Source organism: Bombina bombina, chromosome 8, assembly GCF_027579735.1.
Source record: "Bombina bombina isolate aBomBom1 chromosome 8, aBomBom1.pri, whole genome shotgun sequence".
Classification (NCBI taxonomy): Eukaryota; Metazoa; Chordata; class Amphibia; order Anura; family Bombinatoridae; genus Bombina; species Bombina bombina.
In genome coordinates, this window is record NC_069506.1 from 241,302,462 (window position 1) to 241,321,533 (window position 19,072).

General features: G+C 38.6%; 1 protein-coding gene across 2 annotated transcripts in view; it reads left to right on the forward strand.

The window, feature by feature from the left end:
• The window catches only part of LOC128639078 (sialic acid-binding Ig-like lectin 14), a 434,418-nt gene that overhangs the window by 229,298 nt on the left and 186,048 nt on the right, over positions 1 to 19,072 (forward strand). Inside the window, exon 4 of one of the 2 annotated variants that reach the window (XM_053691228.1) lies at positions 3,086 to 3,388. The exons of the other annotated variant lie outside the window; for it this stretch is intronic. Coding sequence (XP_053547203.1) covers positions 3,086 to 3,388 — 303 coding nt within the window. The remainder of the gene's footprint in view (positions 1 to 3,085; positions 3,389 to 19,072) is intronic. 2 annotated transcript variants of the gene reach the window in all.

A 19,072-nucleotide genomic window follows, 5' to 3' on the forward strand; every position in this document is an offset into this window, starting at 1 on the left:
AAATTTTGGCATAGATTGGTGGTAAAATGGTTGCATGGAAAGAGTCAAAATACCCCATGTTTAATACCTTAGGTTGTCTTCTTTAAAAAAAATATATATGTGAAGGGTTATTCAGGGATTCCTGACAGATATCAGTGTTCCAATGTAACTATCGCTAATTTTGAAAAAAAAAAATGGTTTGGAAATAGCAAAGTGCTACTTACTTTATAACTTGCAAAACAAGCAAAGAACATGTAAATTTTGGGTATTTCTAAACTCAGGACAAATTTAGAAACTATTTAGCATGGGAGTTTTTTGGTAGTTGTAGAAGTGTAAGAGATTTTGAGGGTCAAAGTTAGAAAAAGTGTGTTTTTTTCTATTTTTTCCTCATATTTTAATTTTATTTTTATAGTAAATTATAATATTTTATGAAAATAATGGTATCTTTAGAAAGTCCATTAAATGGTGAGAAAAACGGTATATAATATGTGTGGGTACAGTAAATGAGTAAGAGGAGCTGAAAACAGCTAAACACAAACACCGCAGAAATGTAAAAATAGCCTTGGTCCCAAACGGACAGAAAATGGAAAAGTGCTGCGGTCATTAAGGGGTTAAACATTTAAAACAGCCTACTCTTTTTTCGAAGGTAGATAGCTAATCTGCTCTGAACATCAATTTGAACATCTAATTTTTCAATAAACATTTGTGATTTGTGTATCTATGACGTGAGTGGTGGAGCTTTTCCTTTTATCCAACATTTTAGAAAACATTTCATACCAATCAAAATGTTTAAACTATGGGGCATGATCGAATACGATCGGGTTGATTGACACCCCCTGCTAGCGGCCGCAAATTTGCAGGGGGCAGCATTGCACCAGCGGTTCACAAGAACTGCTGGTGCAATGATAAATGCTGACAGCATATGCTGTCTGCATTTATCGATGTGCAGCGGACATGATCCGCTATATCGGATCATGTCTGCTCGCAACATAATAAATAGGCCCCTAAGTGTTGAATCAAAGTGTTTAGAATTTGATCCCCAGTGCAAAAATAATGCATGTTTAGGATAAACTGTAATGTGTATTTTTAGTTTCTTATTCATCCAGAATTGTAATTTACTCTACAAAAACTCTACTTTACAAAATTTTCAGTTTAGTCTAAGACAAACTTCCCAACATCTGGAGGAATCTTGGTGATGGAAGGGAGGTGTCTGTGTGGTCTAAGTAAGATACATGGCGCAAATAGTGCACTCAATGAGAATAAAAATAGTTTCTGCGTAGGCCCATTTCAAATATTGCCATGAGAACCTAAGTTTTATTTACATCTACACTAACTAGCTCAGTCGATATTGTCTCGGCAGCTGATAGCTGGCAATACAAACATGGCTGCTACCCACCTGGCAACCTGCACTACGCTCTCCCTATTCAGCATTGCACCAGCAGCTCTTGTGAGCTGCTGATGCAATGCCGCCCCCTGCAGACTCGCGGCCAATGGGCCGCCAGCAGGGAGGTGTCAATCAACCCGATCATACTCAATCGGGTTGAATTGTGGCAATTCCTGTCCGCCTGCTCAGAGCAGGCAGACATGGTTATGGAGCAGCGATCTTTGGAAAGAAAGATCTGAGTCAAGTGTGACCCCAAGACATCAGGCATGTGAGGTTGGGGTAATGATGGAGTTATCAACAGTTATAGAGACATGGGGGGTGGAGATTTTTGAAGAAGGGGGGAAATAAGGAGTTCAGTTTTGGAGAGACTTAGCTTGAGGTAGTGAGAGGACATCCAAAATGAGATATGAGAGAGACAGTTAGTGACATGGGTTAGCAATGAAGGAGATAGTTCTGGTGCAGAGAGGTAGATTTGGGTATCGTCGGCATTCAATGATAATGACACCCGTGGGACTTTATTAAGGAACCTAGTGAGGACGTGTAGATTTAAAAGAGAAGGGGACCGAGGACAGAGCCTTGTGGTACCCCAATAGAAAGAGGTAACCCCAGAGAAGGCTACACTAAAGGTATGGTTAGACAGATAGGAAGAGAACCAAGAGAGAGCTGTGTCACAGATGCCAAAGGATTGGAGGGTATGGAGCAAAAGAGGGTGGTCGACAGTATCAAAGGCTGCAGACAGATCAAGGAGGATAAGTAGAAAGAAGTGGCCTTTTGATTTTGCTGTAAGTAGGTCGTTGGTAACCTTAACAATATTTAGATATTTATTAGTTTAGTGTTAGTGGCCGATTTACTATGCCCCGAATGGAGCCAACTCACCCTGTTTCCGCATGAGCCTTCAGGCTCACTGGAAACAGCAGTTAAGAAGCAGCAGTCTTAAGACCGCTGCTCCTTAACTGTATCCACCGCCTCTGAGCAGAGTACAGCAATCAACCCGATCCTATACGATCAGGTTGATTGACACCCCCTGCTAGCGGCCGATTGGCCGCGAATCTGCAGGGGACAGCATTGCACAAGCAGTTCACTAAAACACAGCATATCATGTCCGTCAGACTTGGTTAAATCGGCCCCATAGTGTGCAATAGTGGGGTACTTTGGTTTAGGGGTATTAGGATTAGGGGTAGTTATATTCTAGGGATCCCTTTACTATACATTGGCAATATGGTCGGCGATGCTGGGTGTTGCCTAAGTCAGCATCCCAGACAAATGGCATGTATATTAAATGCTCCTTAGTGATGCGGCTATGTTGGGACCTTTAATATTTCTACAAACTTGTTCAACATTGGCGTATCCCTTTGAATATCTCGTAGCACTTTCAATTATCAGGACCAAAATGAGCGTGAGTCTGTAGACAACAAGGCTATAGTCATAATGTCAGTAAAAAGTACATTGCTGTGCAGTTAAAGCCAATTAGTTACAGATATGTATCAAGTTTGTAGCCTTACAGCAGGGTGCATTTATAATTATTGGACTTAGACACCATACTATATAATGCAGTATGGTGATGTTCTGTGGAGATTTTATTTTGTGGCAAATAATTTCCAGGTACTCCTGAATATTGACATAGCAGTATTAGAGTGAGAATATGGTTTTTATTGGTTTATTATTTATATTTCTACAATTATCACCTAATGCCATATTTTTCTTTGCATCCCCTCCCTCTAGAGCTTACAGAAAAACCTCAAATTTCCCCTGATGAAACCCTGCTTGCTAATAAAGAGGTGACACTGACATGTATAGCTCCAGGGAGATGTGCTGGGACTGCTCCAATTATCACATGGGAAGGAAATTTAAGTAACAGAACAGTCGCTTATAACATGATGTATACAGATGGTAACAGCACCTACTACTCAAATATCACTTTCACTCCATCATATAAAGATAACTCTGCATCTCTTACTTGTAAAGTCACCTACCAATCCCCTGGATTCCCAACCACCAGCGATAAAATGACTCTAAATGTTGGATGTAAGTGATGATAACCAACATATAATTCATTTCTGATACTTAATTTTATTAATGTATATTTCAGAAGGCAGCGTAAGTAAAAGCAAACATCTAGCACTGGAAAATATTAAATGATATGAGAAATATGCATACAGATATTTCAATTATTTTATTTCAATCTATAATTCAAATATTTGGATTGTGGTACCAGAATCAATCAATTAAATCAGTCGTTTTTTATTTAAAAAGTGAAGACATTAATTTCATTTTAGTTTTTCTTACACTGGCCATTCATCCAATACCTAAATAAAACTTAATTTCTGTTTGTCAAATTTAATTTAGAGTTTTGTCATTATTAAAGGGACAGTAAAGTCAAAGGGGCCTATCTATCAAGCTCCGAAAGGAGCTTGACGACCCCTGTTTCTGGTGAGTCTTCAATCAGCCAATAGAATTGAATGTGGATCAGCCAATAGGATTGAACTTCAATTCTATTGGCTGATTGCATCAGCCAATAGGATTTTTCCTACCTTAATTCCGATTGGATGATAGAATTCTATCAGCCAATCGGAATTGAAGGGATGCCATCTTGGATGACGTCATTTAAAGGAACCTTCATTCTTCGTTTGGACGTCGATGGAAGAGGGTGCTCCGCATCGGCTGGATTGAAGATGGACCCGCTCCGCGCCAGAAGGATGAAGATAGAAGATGCCGCCTGGATGAAGACTTCTGCCCGTCTGGAGGACCTCTTCTGCCCGGATAGGATGAAGACTTCTGCCGTCTGGAGGACCACTTCTGCCCGGCTTCTTGGAGGACTTCGGCCTGGCTGGGTGAAGACATCTCAAGGTAGGGTGATCTTCAAGGGGTTAGTGTTAGGTTTTTTTAAGGGGGCATTGGGTGGGTTTTAGGGTAGGGTTGGGTGTGTGGGTGGTGGGTTTTAATGTTGGGGGGGTATTGTATTTTTTTTTACAGGTAAAAGAGCTGATTACTTTGGGGCAATGCCCCGCAAAAGGCCCTTTTAAGGGCTATATGTAATTTAGTATAGGGTAGGGAATTTTATTATTTTGGGGGGATTTTTTTATTTTATTAGGGGGATTAGATTAGGTGTAATTAGTTAAAAATATATTTTTTTTTATTTTCTGTAATTTAGTGTTTGTTGGTTTTCGTACTTTAGTTAATTTAATTGTATTTAATTGTAGTTAGTTTAGGTAATTAATTTAACTATAGTGTAGTGTTAGGTGTAATTTTAACTTAGGTTAGGGTTTATTTTACAGGTAAATTTGTACTTATTTTAGCTAGGTAGTTATTAAATAGTTAATAACTATTTAATAACTATTGTACCTAGTTAAAATAAATACAAACTTGCCTGTAAAATAAAAATAAATCCTAAAATAGCTACAATGTAATTATTAGTTAATATTGTAGCTATATTAGGGTTTATTTTATAGGTAAGTATTTAGTTTTAAATAGGAATAATGTAGTTAATAATAGTAATTTTATTTAGATTTATTTAAATTATATTTAAGTTAGGGGGGGTTAGGTTTAGGGTTAGACTTAGGGGTTATTAACTTTATTATAGTGGCGGCGACGTTGGGGACGGCAGATTAAGGGTTAATAATTGTAGGTAGGTTGCGGCGACATTGGGGGCGGCAGATTAGGGGTTAATAAATATAATGTAGGTGTAGGCGATGTTAGGGGCAGCAGATTAGGGGTTCATATGTATAATGTAGATGCAGCGATGTCCGGAGCGGCAGATTAGGGGTTAGTAGTATAATGCAGGTGGGGACGATTTTGGGGGCGGCAGATTAGGGGTTAATAAGTGTAAGATTAGGGGTGTTTAGACTCAGGGTTCATGTTTTGGTGTTAGGTGTAGACATAACTTTTATTTCCCCATAGCAAAAAATGAGGCTGCATTAGGAGCTGAACGCTGCTTTTTTGTAGGTGTTAGGCTTATTTTCAGCCGGCTCAGCCCCATTGTTTCCTATGGGGAAATCGTGCACGAGCACGTTTAGCCAGCTCACCGCTCACTTAAGCAGCGCTGGTATTGAGGTGAGATGTGGAGCTAAATTTTGCTCTCCGCTCACTTTTCTGAGGCTAACGCCGGCTTGCAGAAAACTCGTAATACCAGCGCTGTCTTAAGTGAGCAGTGAGAAAAAAAGGCTTGTTAGCACTGCACCCCTGTTACCGCAAAACTCGCAATCTAGGCGATAATTTCTAAACAACTTTCCAAGTTACTTATTTTTTTCTAATTTATTTCATTCTCTTGGTAGCCTTTATTGAACAAAATACCTAGGTAGGCTCAGAATCAGCAGTGCACTACTAAAACCTAGCTAATAATTGATGTCTGCACATATAGGCTCGGTTCACCCAGGGCTAGACTACGAGTGGAGTGCTATTTATTGTGTGCCCGCAAATGGGCAAATTTGCCCATTTGCGGGCGCACGATAATAAATCAGCCATTACAAGTGGCTGGTTATTGCTACCGTGAGCTCACGGTAGCAATTAGCTCTTATAGAATTAACCAGCGATCAAATATCTGCTTAATTATATAAATGTGCCGCAAACGGCCCCAAAAAACAGTCTAGCATATATTATTAAAAACTAAAAATAGCAGCAGCTTTATTTTTTTAATAAAATACAGTAATAAAATTACAGTTTCTTTCATGTAATTGGCAAGAGTCCATGAGCTAGTGACGTATGGGATATACATTCCTACCATGAGGGGCAAAGTTTCCCAAACCTCAAAATGCCTATAAATACACCCCCCACCACACCCACAATTCAGTTTTACAAACTTTGCCTCCTATGGAGGTGGTGAAGTAAGTTTGTGCTAGATTTCTATGTTGATATGTGCTTCTCAGCATGCTGAAGCCCGGTTCCTCTCAGAGTGCAGTGAATGACAGAGGGATGTGAAGGGAGTATTACCTATTGAATGCAATGATCATCCTAAAGGGGATCTATTTCATAGGTTCTCTGTTGTCGGTCGTGGAGATTCATCTCCTACCTCCCTTTTCAGATCGACGATATACTTGATTCTCGTTTCAGTACTTATTTGGCTATCTACTTTATGTAGATGAGTGTCTTTTGGTAAGTATGTTTTCCTTTATTAGGACACTCTCAGCTATGGTTTGGCACTTTATATGTAAAGTTTTAAATATAATGTTTGCACTTATATTTGCCATGATTCAGCTTTATCAGTATATTTACTTTTTGCAGACTGTCAGTTTCATTTTGGGAAATGCACATGAAAAAAATAAAAAAAAATTCTTACCTGAAATTTTCAAATTGACTTTCTTTTCTAAATTGCGGGCTGTTAAGCTCGCGGGTGCGCAAAATGCGCACGATAATAAATCAGCCATTACAAGTGGCTGGTTATTGCTACCGTGAGCTCACGGTAGCAATTAGCTCTTATAGAATTAACCAGCGATCAAATATCTGCTTAATTATATAAATGTGCCGCAAATGGCCCCAAAAAACAGTCTAGCATATATTATTAAAAACTAAAAATAGCAGCAGCTTTATTTTTCTAATAAAATACAGTAATAAAATTACAGTTTCTTTCATGTAATTGGCAAGAGTCCATGAGCTAGTGACGTATGGGATATACATTCCTACCATGAGGGGCAAAGTTTCCCAAACCTCAAAATGCCTATAAATACACCCCCCACCACACCCACAATTCAGTTTTACAAACTTTGCCTCCTATGGAGGTGGTGAAGTAAGTTTGTGCTAGATTTCTATGTTGATATGTGCTTCTCAGCATGCTGAAGCCCGGTTCCTCTCAGAGTGCAGTGAATGACAGAGGGATGTGAAGGGAGTATTACCTATTGAATGCAATGATCATCCTAAAGGGGATCTATTTCATAGGTTCTCTGTTGTCGGTCGTGGAGATTCATCTCCTACCTCCCTTTTCAGATCGACGATATACTTGATTCTCGTTTCAGTACTTGTTTGGCTATCTACTTTATGTAGATGAGTGTCTTTTGGTAAGTATGTTTTCCTTTATTAGGACACTCTCAGCTATGGTTTGGCACTTTATATGTAAAGTTTTAAATATAATGTTTGCACTTATATTTGCCATGATTCAGCTTTATCAGTATATTTACTTTTTGCAGACTGTCAGTTTCATTTTGGGAAATGCACATGAAAAAAATAAAAAAAAATTCTTACCTGAAATTTTCAAATTGACTTTCTTTTCTAAATTGCGGGCTGTTAAGCTCGCGGGTGCGCAAAATGCTATAATTTATTGCGTCATTCTTGGTGCAAGACTTTTTTAGAGCGAGAATTACGTTGTTGACGTAATTTCATCATTTCCGGAGTCTTTGTTGGCGCCGAGAATTTTCACGTAATTGCGTCATCTATGATGCTCGTGTTTGTTGCAGACATTTTTAATTGACATTATTTAAGTCTTCATGTATTTTTGCTTCTGGTTTCCAGGGGCTTATTTTGTTTGCATTTTTCCCCATTCCTGAAACTGTCATATAAGGAAATTGATAATTTTGCTTTATATGTTATTTTTTCTCTTACATATTGCAAGATGTCTGAATCTGATCCTGTTTCAGAATCCACTATTGGAATCCTGCTGCCTGATGTTGGTTCTACCAAAGCTAAGTGCATTTGTTGTAAACTTGTGGTAACTGTACCTCCGGCTGTAATTTGTGATAGCTGTCATGACAAACTTTTACATGCAGACAATATTTCCATTAGTAGTAATCCATTACCTGTTGTTATTCCTTCAACATCTAATGCTCAGGATATTCCTGTAAATGTGAGAGAATTTGTTTCTAATTCTATTCAGAAGGCTTTGTCTGTCATACCACCTTCTAATAAACGTAAAAGGTCTTTTAAAACTTCTCATAAAATTGATGAATTTTTAAATGACCGACAACATTCTGATTTATCTATCTCTGATGAGGATCTATCTGGTTCAGAAGATTCTGCCTCAGATATTGACACTGACAAATCTTCATACTTATTTAAAATGGAGTATATTCGTTCCTTATTGAAAGAGGTGTTGATTGCATTAGATATGGAGGAGACTAGTCCTCTTGATATTAAAACTAGTAAATGTTTAAATTCAGTTTTTAAACCTCATGTAGTTATTCCTGAGGTTTTTCCAGTTCCTGATACTATTTCAGATTTAATTTCTAGGGAATGGAATAGACTGGGTACCTCTTTTACTCCTTCTTCAAGGTTTAAGAAGCTATACCCTTTGCCATCTGATAGATTGGAGTTTTGGGAAAAGAACCCCAAAGTTGATGGGGCCATCTCTACTCTTGCTAAAGGTACTACTAATCCTATGGCAGATAGTACTTCTTTTAAAAATCATTTAGATAGTAAACTTGAATCTTATCTAAGGAAGGCTTATTTATGTTCAGATCATCTTCTTAGGCCTGCTATTTCTTTGGCTGATGTTGCAGCTGCTTCAAATTTTTGGTTGGAAACCCTAGCGCAACAAGTATCAGATCATAATGTGTATAGCATTGTTAAGTTAATTCAACATGCTAATAAATTCATTTGTGATGCCATTTTTTATATAATTAGAATTGATGTCAGATATATGTCTTTAGCTATATTAACTAGAAGAGCTTTATGGCTTAAATCTTGGAATGCTGATATGACTTCTAAATCAACGTTGCTATCTCTCTCTTTCCAAGGTAATAAATTATTTGGTTCTCAGTTAGATTCAATTATTTCAACTGTCACTGGGGGAAGGGAGCTTTTTTTGCCTCAGGATAAAAAATCTAAGGGTACATTTAAGGCTGCTAACCATTTTCGTTCCTTTCGACAAAATAAGGAACAGAAACCTGATCCTTCCCCTAAGGGAACGGTTTCCAATTGGAAGACTTCTTCTGGAAATCCAAGCCATTTAAAAGATCTAAATCAGCCCCCAAGTCTGCATGAAGGTGCGGCCCTCATTCCAGCTCATCTGGTAGGGGGCAGACTAAAATTTGTCAAGGATGTTTGGATCAATTCAATCCAAAATCATTGGATTCAGAACATTGTTTCTCAAGGGTACAGAATAGGTTTCAAAGTAAGACCGCCTGTGAGAAGTTTCTTTCTCTCATGCATTCCAGTGAACCCAGAAAAGGCTCAGGCTTTCCTGAAGTGTTTTTCAGACCTGGAGGTATCTGGGGTAATTGTGCCAGTTCCTGTTCAGGAACGGGGTCTGGAGTTTTATTCAAATCTGTCCATTGTCCCAAAGAAGGAGAATTCTTTCAGACCAGTTCTGGATCTAAAAATTTTGAATCGTTATGTGAGAATACCAACATTCAAAATGGTGACTATAAGGACTATTCTGCCTTTTGTTCAGCAAGGGCATTATATGTCCACAATAGACATACAGGATACATATCTTCATATTCCGATTCATCCAGATCAGCATCAGTTACTGAGATTCTCTTTTCTAGACAAGCATTACCAATTTGTTGCTCTTCCTTTTGGCCTAGCGACAGCTCCAAGGATCTTTTCAAAGGTTCTCGGTGCCCTACTCTCTGTAATCAGAGAGCGGGGTATTGCGGTGTTTCCTTATTTGAATGATATCTTGGTACTTGCTCAGTCTTTACGTTCTGCAGAATCTCACACGAATCAACTAGTGTTGTTTCTTCGAAAACATGGTTGGAGGATCAATTTACCAAAAAGTTCTTTGACTTCTCAGACAAGGGTAACCTTTTTAGGTTTCCAAATAGATTCAGTATCCATGACTTTGTCTCTAACAGACAAGAGACGTCTGAAATTGGTTGCAGCTTGTCGGAACCTTCAGTTTCAATCATTCCCTTCAGTAGCTATGTGCATGGAGGTTTTAGGTCTCATGACTGCAGCATCGGATGCGATCCCCTTTGCTCGTTTTCACATGAGACCTCTTCAGCTTTGTATGCTGAATCAATGGTGCAGGTATTATACAAGGATATCACAATTAATATCCTTAAATCCCAATGTTCAACTATCTCTGACTTGGTGGTTAGATCACCATCATTTAGTTCAAGGGGTCTCTTTTGTTCGTCCAACCTGGACTGTGATCACAACAGATGCAAGTCTATCAGGTTGGGGAGCTGTCTGGGGATCTCTGACAGCGCAGGGGGTTTGGAAATCTCAAGAGGCGAGATTACCAATCAATATTTTGGAACTCCGTGCGAATTCTCAGAGCTCTTCAGTTTTAGCCTCTTCTGAAGAGAGAACTGTTTATTTGTTTTCAGACAGACAATGTCACAACCGTGGCGTATGTCAATCATCAAGGTGGGACTCACAGTCCTCAAGCTATGAAAGAAGTATCTTGGATACTTGCTTGGGCAGAATCCAGCTCCTGTCTAATTTCTGCGGTCCATATCCCAGGTATAGACAATTGGGAAGCGGATTATCTCAGTCGCCAGACTTTACATCCGGGAGAGTGGTCTCTTCACCCAGATGTGTTTTTTCAGATTGTTCAGATGTGGGGGCTTCCAGAAATAGATCTGATGGCTTCTCATCTAAACAGGGAACTTCCCAGGTATCTGTCCAGGTCCAGGGATCCTCAGGTGGATGCGTTGACACTTCCCTGGAGTTATCAACCTGCTTATATCTTTCCGCCTCTAGTTCTTCTTCCAAGAGTGATTTCCAAAATCATAATGGAGCGTTCGTTTGTACTGCTGGTGGCTCCAGCATGGCCACACAGGTTTTGGTATGTGTATCTTGTTCGGATGTCCAGTTGCCAACCTTGGCCACTTCCGTTAAGGCCAGACCTTCTATCTCAAGACCCATTTTTCCATCAGGATCTCAAATCATTACATTTGAAGGTATGGAGATTGAACGCTTAGTGCTTAGTCATAGAGGTTTCTCTGACTCAGTGATTAATACTATGTTGCAGGCTCGTAAATCTGTGTCTAGAAAGATTTATTACCGAGTTTGGAAGACTTACATTTCATGGTGTTCTTCTCATAAATTCTCTTGGCATTCTTTTAGAATTCCTAGAATTTTACAGTTTCTTCAGGATGGTTTAGATAAGGGTTTGTCTCCAAGTTCCTTGAAAGGACAAATCTCTGCTCTTTCTGTTCTGTTTCACAGAAAAAATTGCTAATCTTCCTGATATTCATTGTTTTGTACAGGCTTTGGTTCGTATTAAGCCTGTCATTAAATCAATCTCTCCTCCTTGGAGTCTTAATTTGGTTTTGAAAGCTTTACAGGCTCCTCCGTTTGAGCCTATGCATTCTCTGGACATTAAATTACTTTCTTGGAAAATATTGTTCCTTTTGGCCATCTCTTCTGCTAGAAGAGTTTCTGAATTATCTGCTCTTTCTTGTAAGTCTCCTTTTCTTATTTTTCATCAGGATAAGGCGGTTTTGCGGACTTCATTTAAATTTTTACCTAAGGTTGTGAATTCCAACAACATTAGTAGATAAATTGTTGTCCCTTCATTGTGTCCTAATCTTAAGAATTCTCTGGAGAGATCTTTACATTCTTTGGATGTGGTGAGAGCTTTGAAATATTATGTTGAAGCTACTAAAAATTTCAGAAAGACTTCTAGTCTATTTGTTATCTTTTCTGGTTCTAGGAAAGGTCAGAAGGCTTCTGCCATTTCTTTGGCATCTTGGTTAAAGCTTTTAATTCATCATGCTTATTTGGAGTCGGGTAAATCCCCGCCTCAGAGGATTACGGCTCATTCTACTAGGTCAGTTTCCACTTCCTGGGCTTTTAAAAATGAAGCTTCTGTTGATCAGATTTGCAAAGCAGCAAGTTGGTCTTCTTTGCATACTTTTACTAAATTCTGCCATTTTGATGTTTTTTCTTCTTCAGAAGCAGTTTTTGGTAGAAAAGTACTTCAGGCAGCTGTTTCAGTTTGATACTTCTGCTTATAATTTCAGTTTATTTCATTATAAGATTAAAACTTTTAATTTGGGTTGTGGATTAATTTTTCAGCGGAAATTGGCCTGTCTTTATTTTTATCCCTCCCTCTCTATTGACGTGACTCTTGCGTGGAGTGCCACATCTTGGGTACTTGCTATCCCATACTTCACTAGCTCATGGACTCTTGCCAATTACATGAAAGAAAACATAATTTATGTAAGAATTTACCTGATAAATTCATTTCTTTCATATTGGCAAGAGTCTATGAGACCCACCCTTTTTATGGTGGTTATGATTTTTTTGTATAAAGCACAATTATTCCAATTCCTTGTTGATGCTTTCGCTCCTTTCTTATCACCCCACTTCTTGGCTATTCGTTAAACTGAATTGTGGGTGTGGTGGGGGTGTATTTATAGGCATTTTGAGGTTTGGGAAATTTTGCCCCTCCTGGTAGGAATGTATATCCCATACGTCACTAGCTCATGGACTCTGGCCAATATGAAAGAAATTAATTTATCAGGTAAATTCTTACATAAATTATGTTATTTTGGGGCTAAAGTTGGTGGGAGTTAGAAAAGAGAGTATGAGAAAACAGCACAGGAAAGTGCCTTTACATTGCTGTCTATGGGAACTGTGTGTTTCCAGTAAATATATATGTATATGAATATATATATATATATATATATATTTTTTTACTTATTTATGTGCTAATAAGTGTATATACACTTAATAACACATAAATATATATGTATATAAGAATATATATATATTTCAAATTGCTGCCATTGCTGCGCTACGTACCTCCTTCGCTGCGCTGAAGTTCTGATGCCGTCTCAGAACGAGGCTCCCATAGGAGCTTATAATTGCACGCTCTTGAGAGTGCAATGCCTCCCAGTAATGCAAATGCGAAGTGGCGTTCACATTGCTGTAAATGTGTAATAACAGCGCACATTGCACAGTGGAGCGCAAATATTGCTTTCATGAAAGAGATATTTAGCGCTCCACTTGTAATCTGGCCCTTACTGTGCTCGACTTTGAATTTTTGTGTGCTAACTCAACATGAAAATATTAATATTTCACATTTCAATGTTCTTAACATTGAAGAATATGTTTTATTTATTAACAAATACATATTTCTACATATATCTGATGGTATTTCGGTTCAATAAATATCTAAACCAGTGACGTGCAGTGAGGTCAGAGGCTGATGAGGCACTAGATATGATACGACGGAGGAACACATGTACAGAGGGCCGCAAGTACCCCCAACAGGGCAGGTTTAAATGATAGCTGAACCAGTGCACAGGTGACATAATCAGGTGATGGGTGAGAACAAGTTAGTAACCACTGAGTTACTTACTGTGTGCACTTACTTCACCTGTGCACTGATTCAGCTATAATGAAAACCTGGTCTGTTGGGGGTACTTGAGGACCATTGTTGAGAAACACTGCACTAAAGCACCAGCTCATCGGAAATGTATTGATTACCTGGAGAATAAAGCACACATACTTTGTTCACTGACACCCACACACACTCTGCTCACATACACACTCACACAATTCTGTGGCACAGTGCCAGTTACTAAGCAATTAGAATGATACACATTGTAAAAATAGAAATAATTTACCATATAAATTTTACACAAAGGACAAGTTATCAATACTGCCAGCACAGCTGCTGCTGCTGCAATATGGTGTTCAAGAAATGCACGTGCACATCCCACTTAGGTATGCTCTTCAACAAAGGACACCAAAGGATACCAAAAGAATGAAGTACATAATAATAAAAGTAAAATATAAAGTTTATTTATTTATTTATTTTTTGTGCAATTTCTATCTGAATGATGGAAATGTAATTATGACTTTCATGTTCCTTTCAAAAACTAATTTGATTTGCTGACATGCTGATAGAATCCTATCAGCCAATCGGAATTGAAGGGACGCCATCTTGGATGACGTCCCTTAAAGGAGCCTTCATTCGTCGGTAGTCCGTCGGTAAAGAAGGATGTTCCGCGTCGGCAGGATGAAGATTGAAGACCCGGCTTGGAAGATAACATCGCCCGGATAGAAGACTTCTTCAGCACCTCTTGGAAGATGACATCGCCCGGATCAAAGACTTCTTCAGCGCCGCTTGGAGGATCACTTCATCGGATGGAAGATTTCTTCAGCGCCGCTTGGAGGATAACTTCTTCCGCTCCGGATGTCCACTTCGGTTCCATCGCTGCTCGGCTGAGTGAAGACGACTCAAGGTAGGATGATCTTCAGGGGATTAGTGTTAGGTTATTTTAAGGGGGGTTTGGGTTAGATTAGGGGTATGTGGGTGGTGGGTTTTAATGTTGGGGGGGGTTGTATTTTTCTTTTACACTATTTAATAACTATTCTAACTAGCTAAAATAAATACAAAGTTACCTGTAAAATAAATATAAATCCTAAGATAGCTACAATGTAATTATTAATTACATTGTAGCTATCTTACGGCTAGATTTAGAGTTTTGTCGGTAACAACCCGCGTAGCTAACGCTGGCTTTTTTCTGGCCGCTCCTTTAAAATAACTCTGATATTGAGAGTCCATATAATGTCAGCGTTAGGCTCCAAAAAAGGAGCGTAGAGCATATTTAACGCAAATGCAACTCTCGATACCAGAGTTGCTTACGGACGCGGCCAGCCTCAAAAACGTGCTCGTGCACGATTCCCCTATAGGAAACAATGGGGCTGTTTGAGCTGAAAAAAACCCTAACACCTGCAAAAAAGCCGCGTTCAGCTCCTAACGCAGCCCCATTGTTTGCTATGGGGAAACACTTCCTACGTCTGCACCTAACACTCTAACATGTACCCCGAGTCTAAACACCCCTAACCTTACACTTATTAACCCCTAATCTGCCGCCCCCGCTATCGCTGACCCCTGCATATTATTATTAACCCCTAATCTGCCGCTCCGTAAACCGCCGCTACTTACATTATCCTTATGTACCCCTAATCTGCTGCCCTAACACCGCCGACCCCTATATCATATTTATTAACCGCTAATCTGCCCCCCACAACGTCGCCTCCACCTGCCTACACTTATTAACCCCTAATCTGCCGAGCGGACCGCACCGCTATTATTATAAAGTTATTAACCCCTAATCCGCCTCACTAACCCTATAATAAATAGTATTAACCCCTAATCTGCCCTCCCTAACATCGCCGACACCTAACTTCAAACATTAACCCCTAATCTGCCGACCGGAGCTCACCGCTATTCTAATAAATTTTTAAACCCCTAAAGCTAATTCTAACCCTAACCCTAACACCCCCCTAAGTTAAATATAATTTAAATCTAACGAAATAAATTAACTCTTATTAAATAACTTATTCCTATTTAAAGCTAAATACTTACCTGTAAAATAAACCCTAATATAGCTACAATATAAATTATAATTACATTGTAGCTATTTTAGGATTAATATTTATTTTACAGGCAACTTTGTAATTATTTTAACCAGGTACAATAGCTATTAAATAGTTAAGAACTATTTAATAGTTACCTAGTTAAAATAATAACAAAATTACCTGTAAAATAAATCCTAACCTAAGTTACAATTAAACCTAACACTAGACTATCATTAAATTAATTAAATAAAATATCTACAATTACCTACAATTAAACCTAACACTACACTATCAATACATTAATTAAATACAATATCTACAAATAACTACAATGAAATAAACTAACTAAAGTACAAAAAATAAAAAAGAACTAAGTTACAAAAAATAAAAAAATATTTACAAACATAAGAAAAATCTTACAACAATTTTAAACTAATTACACCTACTCTAAGCCCCCTAATAAAATAACAAAGCCCCCCAAAATAAAAAAATGCCCTACCCTATTCTAAATTACTAAAGTTCAAAGCTCTTTTACCTTACCAGCCCTGAACAGGGCCCTTTGCGGGGCATGCCCCAAGAAGTTCAGCTCTTTTGCCTGTAAAAAAAAACATACAATACCCCCCCCCAACATTACAACCCACCACCCACATACCCCTAATCTAACCCAAACCCCCCTTAAATAAACCTAACACTAAGCCCCTGAAGATCTTCCTACCTTGTCTTCACCATGCCAGGTATGACCGTCCGTTCCAGAAGAGCTCCTCCGATGTCCTGATCCAAGCCCAAGCGGGGGGCTGAAGATGTCCATGATCCGGTAGAAGTCTTCATCCAAGCGGTGCAGAAGAGGTCTTCCATCCGATTGAAGTCTTCATCCAGGCGGCATCTTCTATCGTCATCCATCTGGAGCGGAGCGGCAGCATCCTGAAGACCTCCGACGCGGAACATCCATCCTGGCCGACGACTGAACGACGAATGACGGTTCCTTTAAATGACGTCATCAAAGATGGCGTCCCTCGAATTCCGATTGGCTGATAGGATTCTATCAGCCAATCGGAATTAAGGTAGGAATATTCTGATTGGCTGATGGAATCAGCCAATCAGAATCAAGTTCAATCCGATTGGCTGATCCAATCAGCCAATCAGATTGAGCTCGCATTCTATTGGCTGATCGGATTGTGGGTGGTGGGTTGTAATGTTGGGGGGGGTATTGTATGTTTTTTTTTACAGGCAAAAGAGCTGAACTTCTTGGGGCATGCCCCGCAAAGGGCCCTGTTCAGGGCTGGTAAGGTAAAAGAGCTTTGAACTTTAGTAATTTAGAATAGGGTAGGGCATTTTTTTATTTTGGGGGGCTTTGTTATTTTATTAGGGGGCTTAGAGTAGGTGTAATTAGTTTAAAATTGTTGTAAGATTTTTCTTATGTTTGTAAATATTTTTTTATTTTTTGTAACTTAGTTCTTTTTTATTTTTTGTACTTTAGTTAGTTTATTTCATTGTAGTTATTTGTAGATATTGTATTTAATTAATGTATTGATAGTGTAGTGTTAGGTTTAATTGTAGGTAATTGTAGATATTTTATTTAATTAATTTAATGATAGTCTAGTGTTAGGTTTAATTGTAACTTAGGTTAGGATTTATTTTACAGGTAATTTTGTTATTATTTTAACTAGGTAACTATTAAATAGTTCTTAACTATTTAATAGCTATTGTACCTGGTTAAAATAATTACAAAGTTGCCTGTAAAATAAATATTAATCCTAAAATAGCTACAATGTAATTATAATTTATATTGTAGCTATATTAGGGTTTATTTTACAGGTAAGTATTTAGATTTAAATAGGAATAAGTTATTTAATAAGAGTTCATTTATTTCATTAGATTTAAATTATATTTAATTTAGGGGGGTGTTAGGGTTAGGGTTAGAATTAGCTTTAGGGGTTTAAAAATTTATTAGAATAGCGGTGAGCTCCGGTCGGCAGATTAGGGGTTAATGTTTGAAGTTAGGTGTCGGCGATGTTAGGGAGGGCAGATTAGGGGTTAATACTATTTATTATAGGGTTAGTGAGGCGGATTAGGGGTTAATAACTTTATAATAATAGCGGTGCGGTCCGCTCGGCAGATTAGGGGTTAATAAGTGTAGGCAGGTGGAGGCGACGTTGTGGGGGGCAGATTAGGGGTTAATAAATATAATACAGGGGTCGGCGGTGTTAGGGGCAGCAGATTAGGGGTACATAAGTATAACGTAGGTGGCGGTCAGCAGATTAGGGGTTAAAAAAATTTAGTCGAGTGGCGGCGATGTGGGGGGACCTCAGTTTAGGGATACATAGGTAGTTTATGGGTGTTAGTGTACTTTAGGGCACAGTAGTTAAGAGCTTTATGAACCGGCGTTAGCCCAAAAAGCTCTTAACTCCTGGCTTTTCTCTGCGGCTGGAGTTTTGTCGTTAGATTTCTAACGCTCACTTCAGACACGACTCTAAATGCCGGAGTTAGAAAGATCCCATTGAAAAGATAGGATACGCAATTGACGTAAGGGGATCTGCGGTATGGAAAAGTTGCGGCTGAAAAGTGAGCGTTAGACCCTATTTTGAATGACTCCAAATACCGGCGGTAGCCTAAAACCAGCGTTAGGAGCCTCTAACGCTGGTTTTCACGGCTACCGCCAAACTCTAAATCTAGGCCTTAGGGTTTATTTTACAGGTAAGTATTTAGTTTTAAATAGGAATAATTTATTAAAGTATAGTGTAGTGTTAGGTGTAATTGTAACTTAGGTTAGTTTTTAGTTTACAGGTACATTTCTCTTTATTTTAGCTAGGTAAGCTATTAAATAGTTAATAACTATTTAATAGCTATTGTACCTAGTTAAAATAAATTGAAAGTTACCTGTAAAATAAAAATAAATCCTAAGATAGCTACAATATAATTATTATTTATATTGTAGCTATATTAGGGTTTATTTTACAGGTAAGTATTTAGTTTTAAATAGGATTAACTTAGTTAATAAGAGAAATATTATTTTGATTTATTTAATTAATATTTAAGTTAGGGGGGTGTTAGGGTTAGTGTTAGACTTAGGTTTAGGGGTTAATAATTTTATTACAGTGGCGGCGGTGTAGTGGGGGGCAGGATAGGGGTTAATAAATTTATTATAGGTGGCGACGGTGTAAGGGGGTGCAGGATAGGGGTTAATAAATTTATTATAGGTGGCGACGGTGTAGGGGGGCAGGATAGGGGTTAATAAATTTAATATAGGTTGCGGCGGGTTCAGGGAGCGGCGGTTTAGGGGTTAAACTATTTATTTATTTGCGGTGAGGTGCGGGATCAGCAGGATAGGGGTTAATAACTTTATTATAGAGGGCGACGGTATAGAGGGGGCAGGATAGGGGTTACTAGGTATAATGTAGGTGGCAGCGGTGTCCGGGAGCGGCGGTTTAGGGGTTAATACATTTATAAGAGTTGCGGCGGGGTCTAGGAGTGGCGGTTTAGGGGTTAGTAACTTTATTTAGTTGCGGGGGGCTCCGG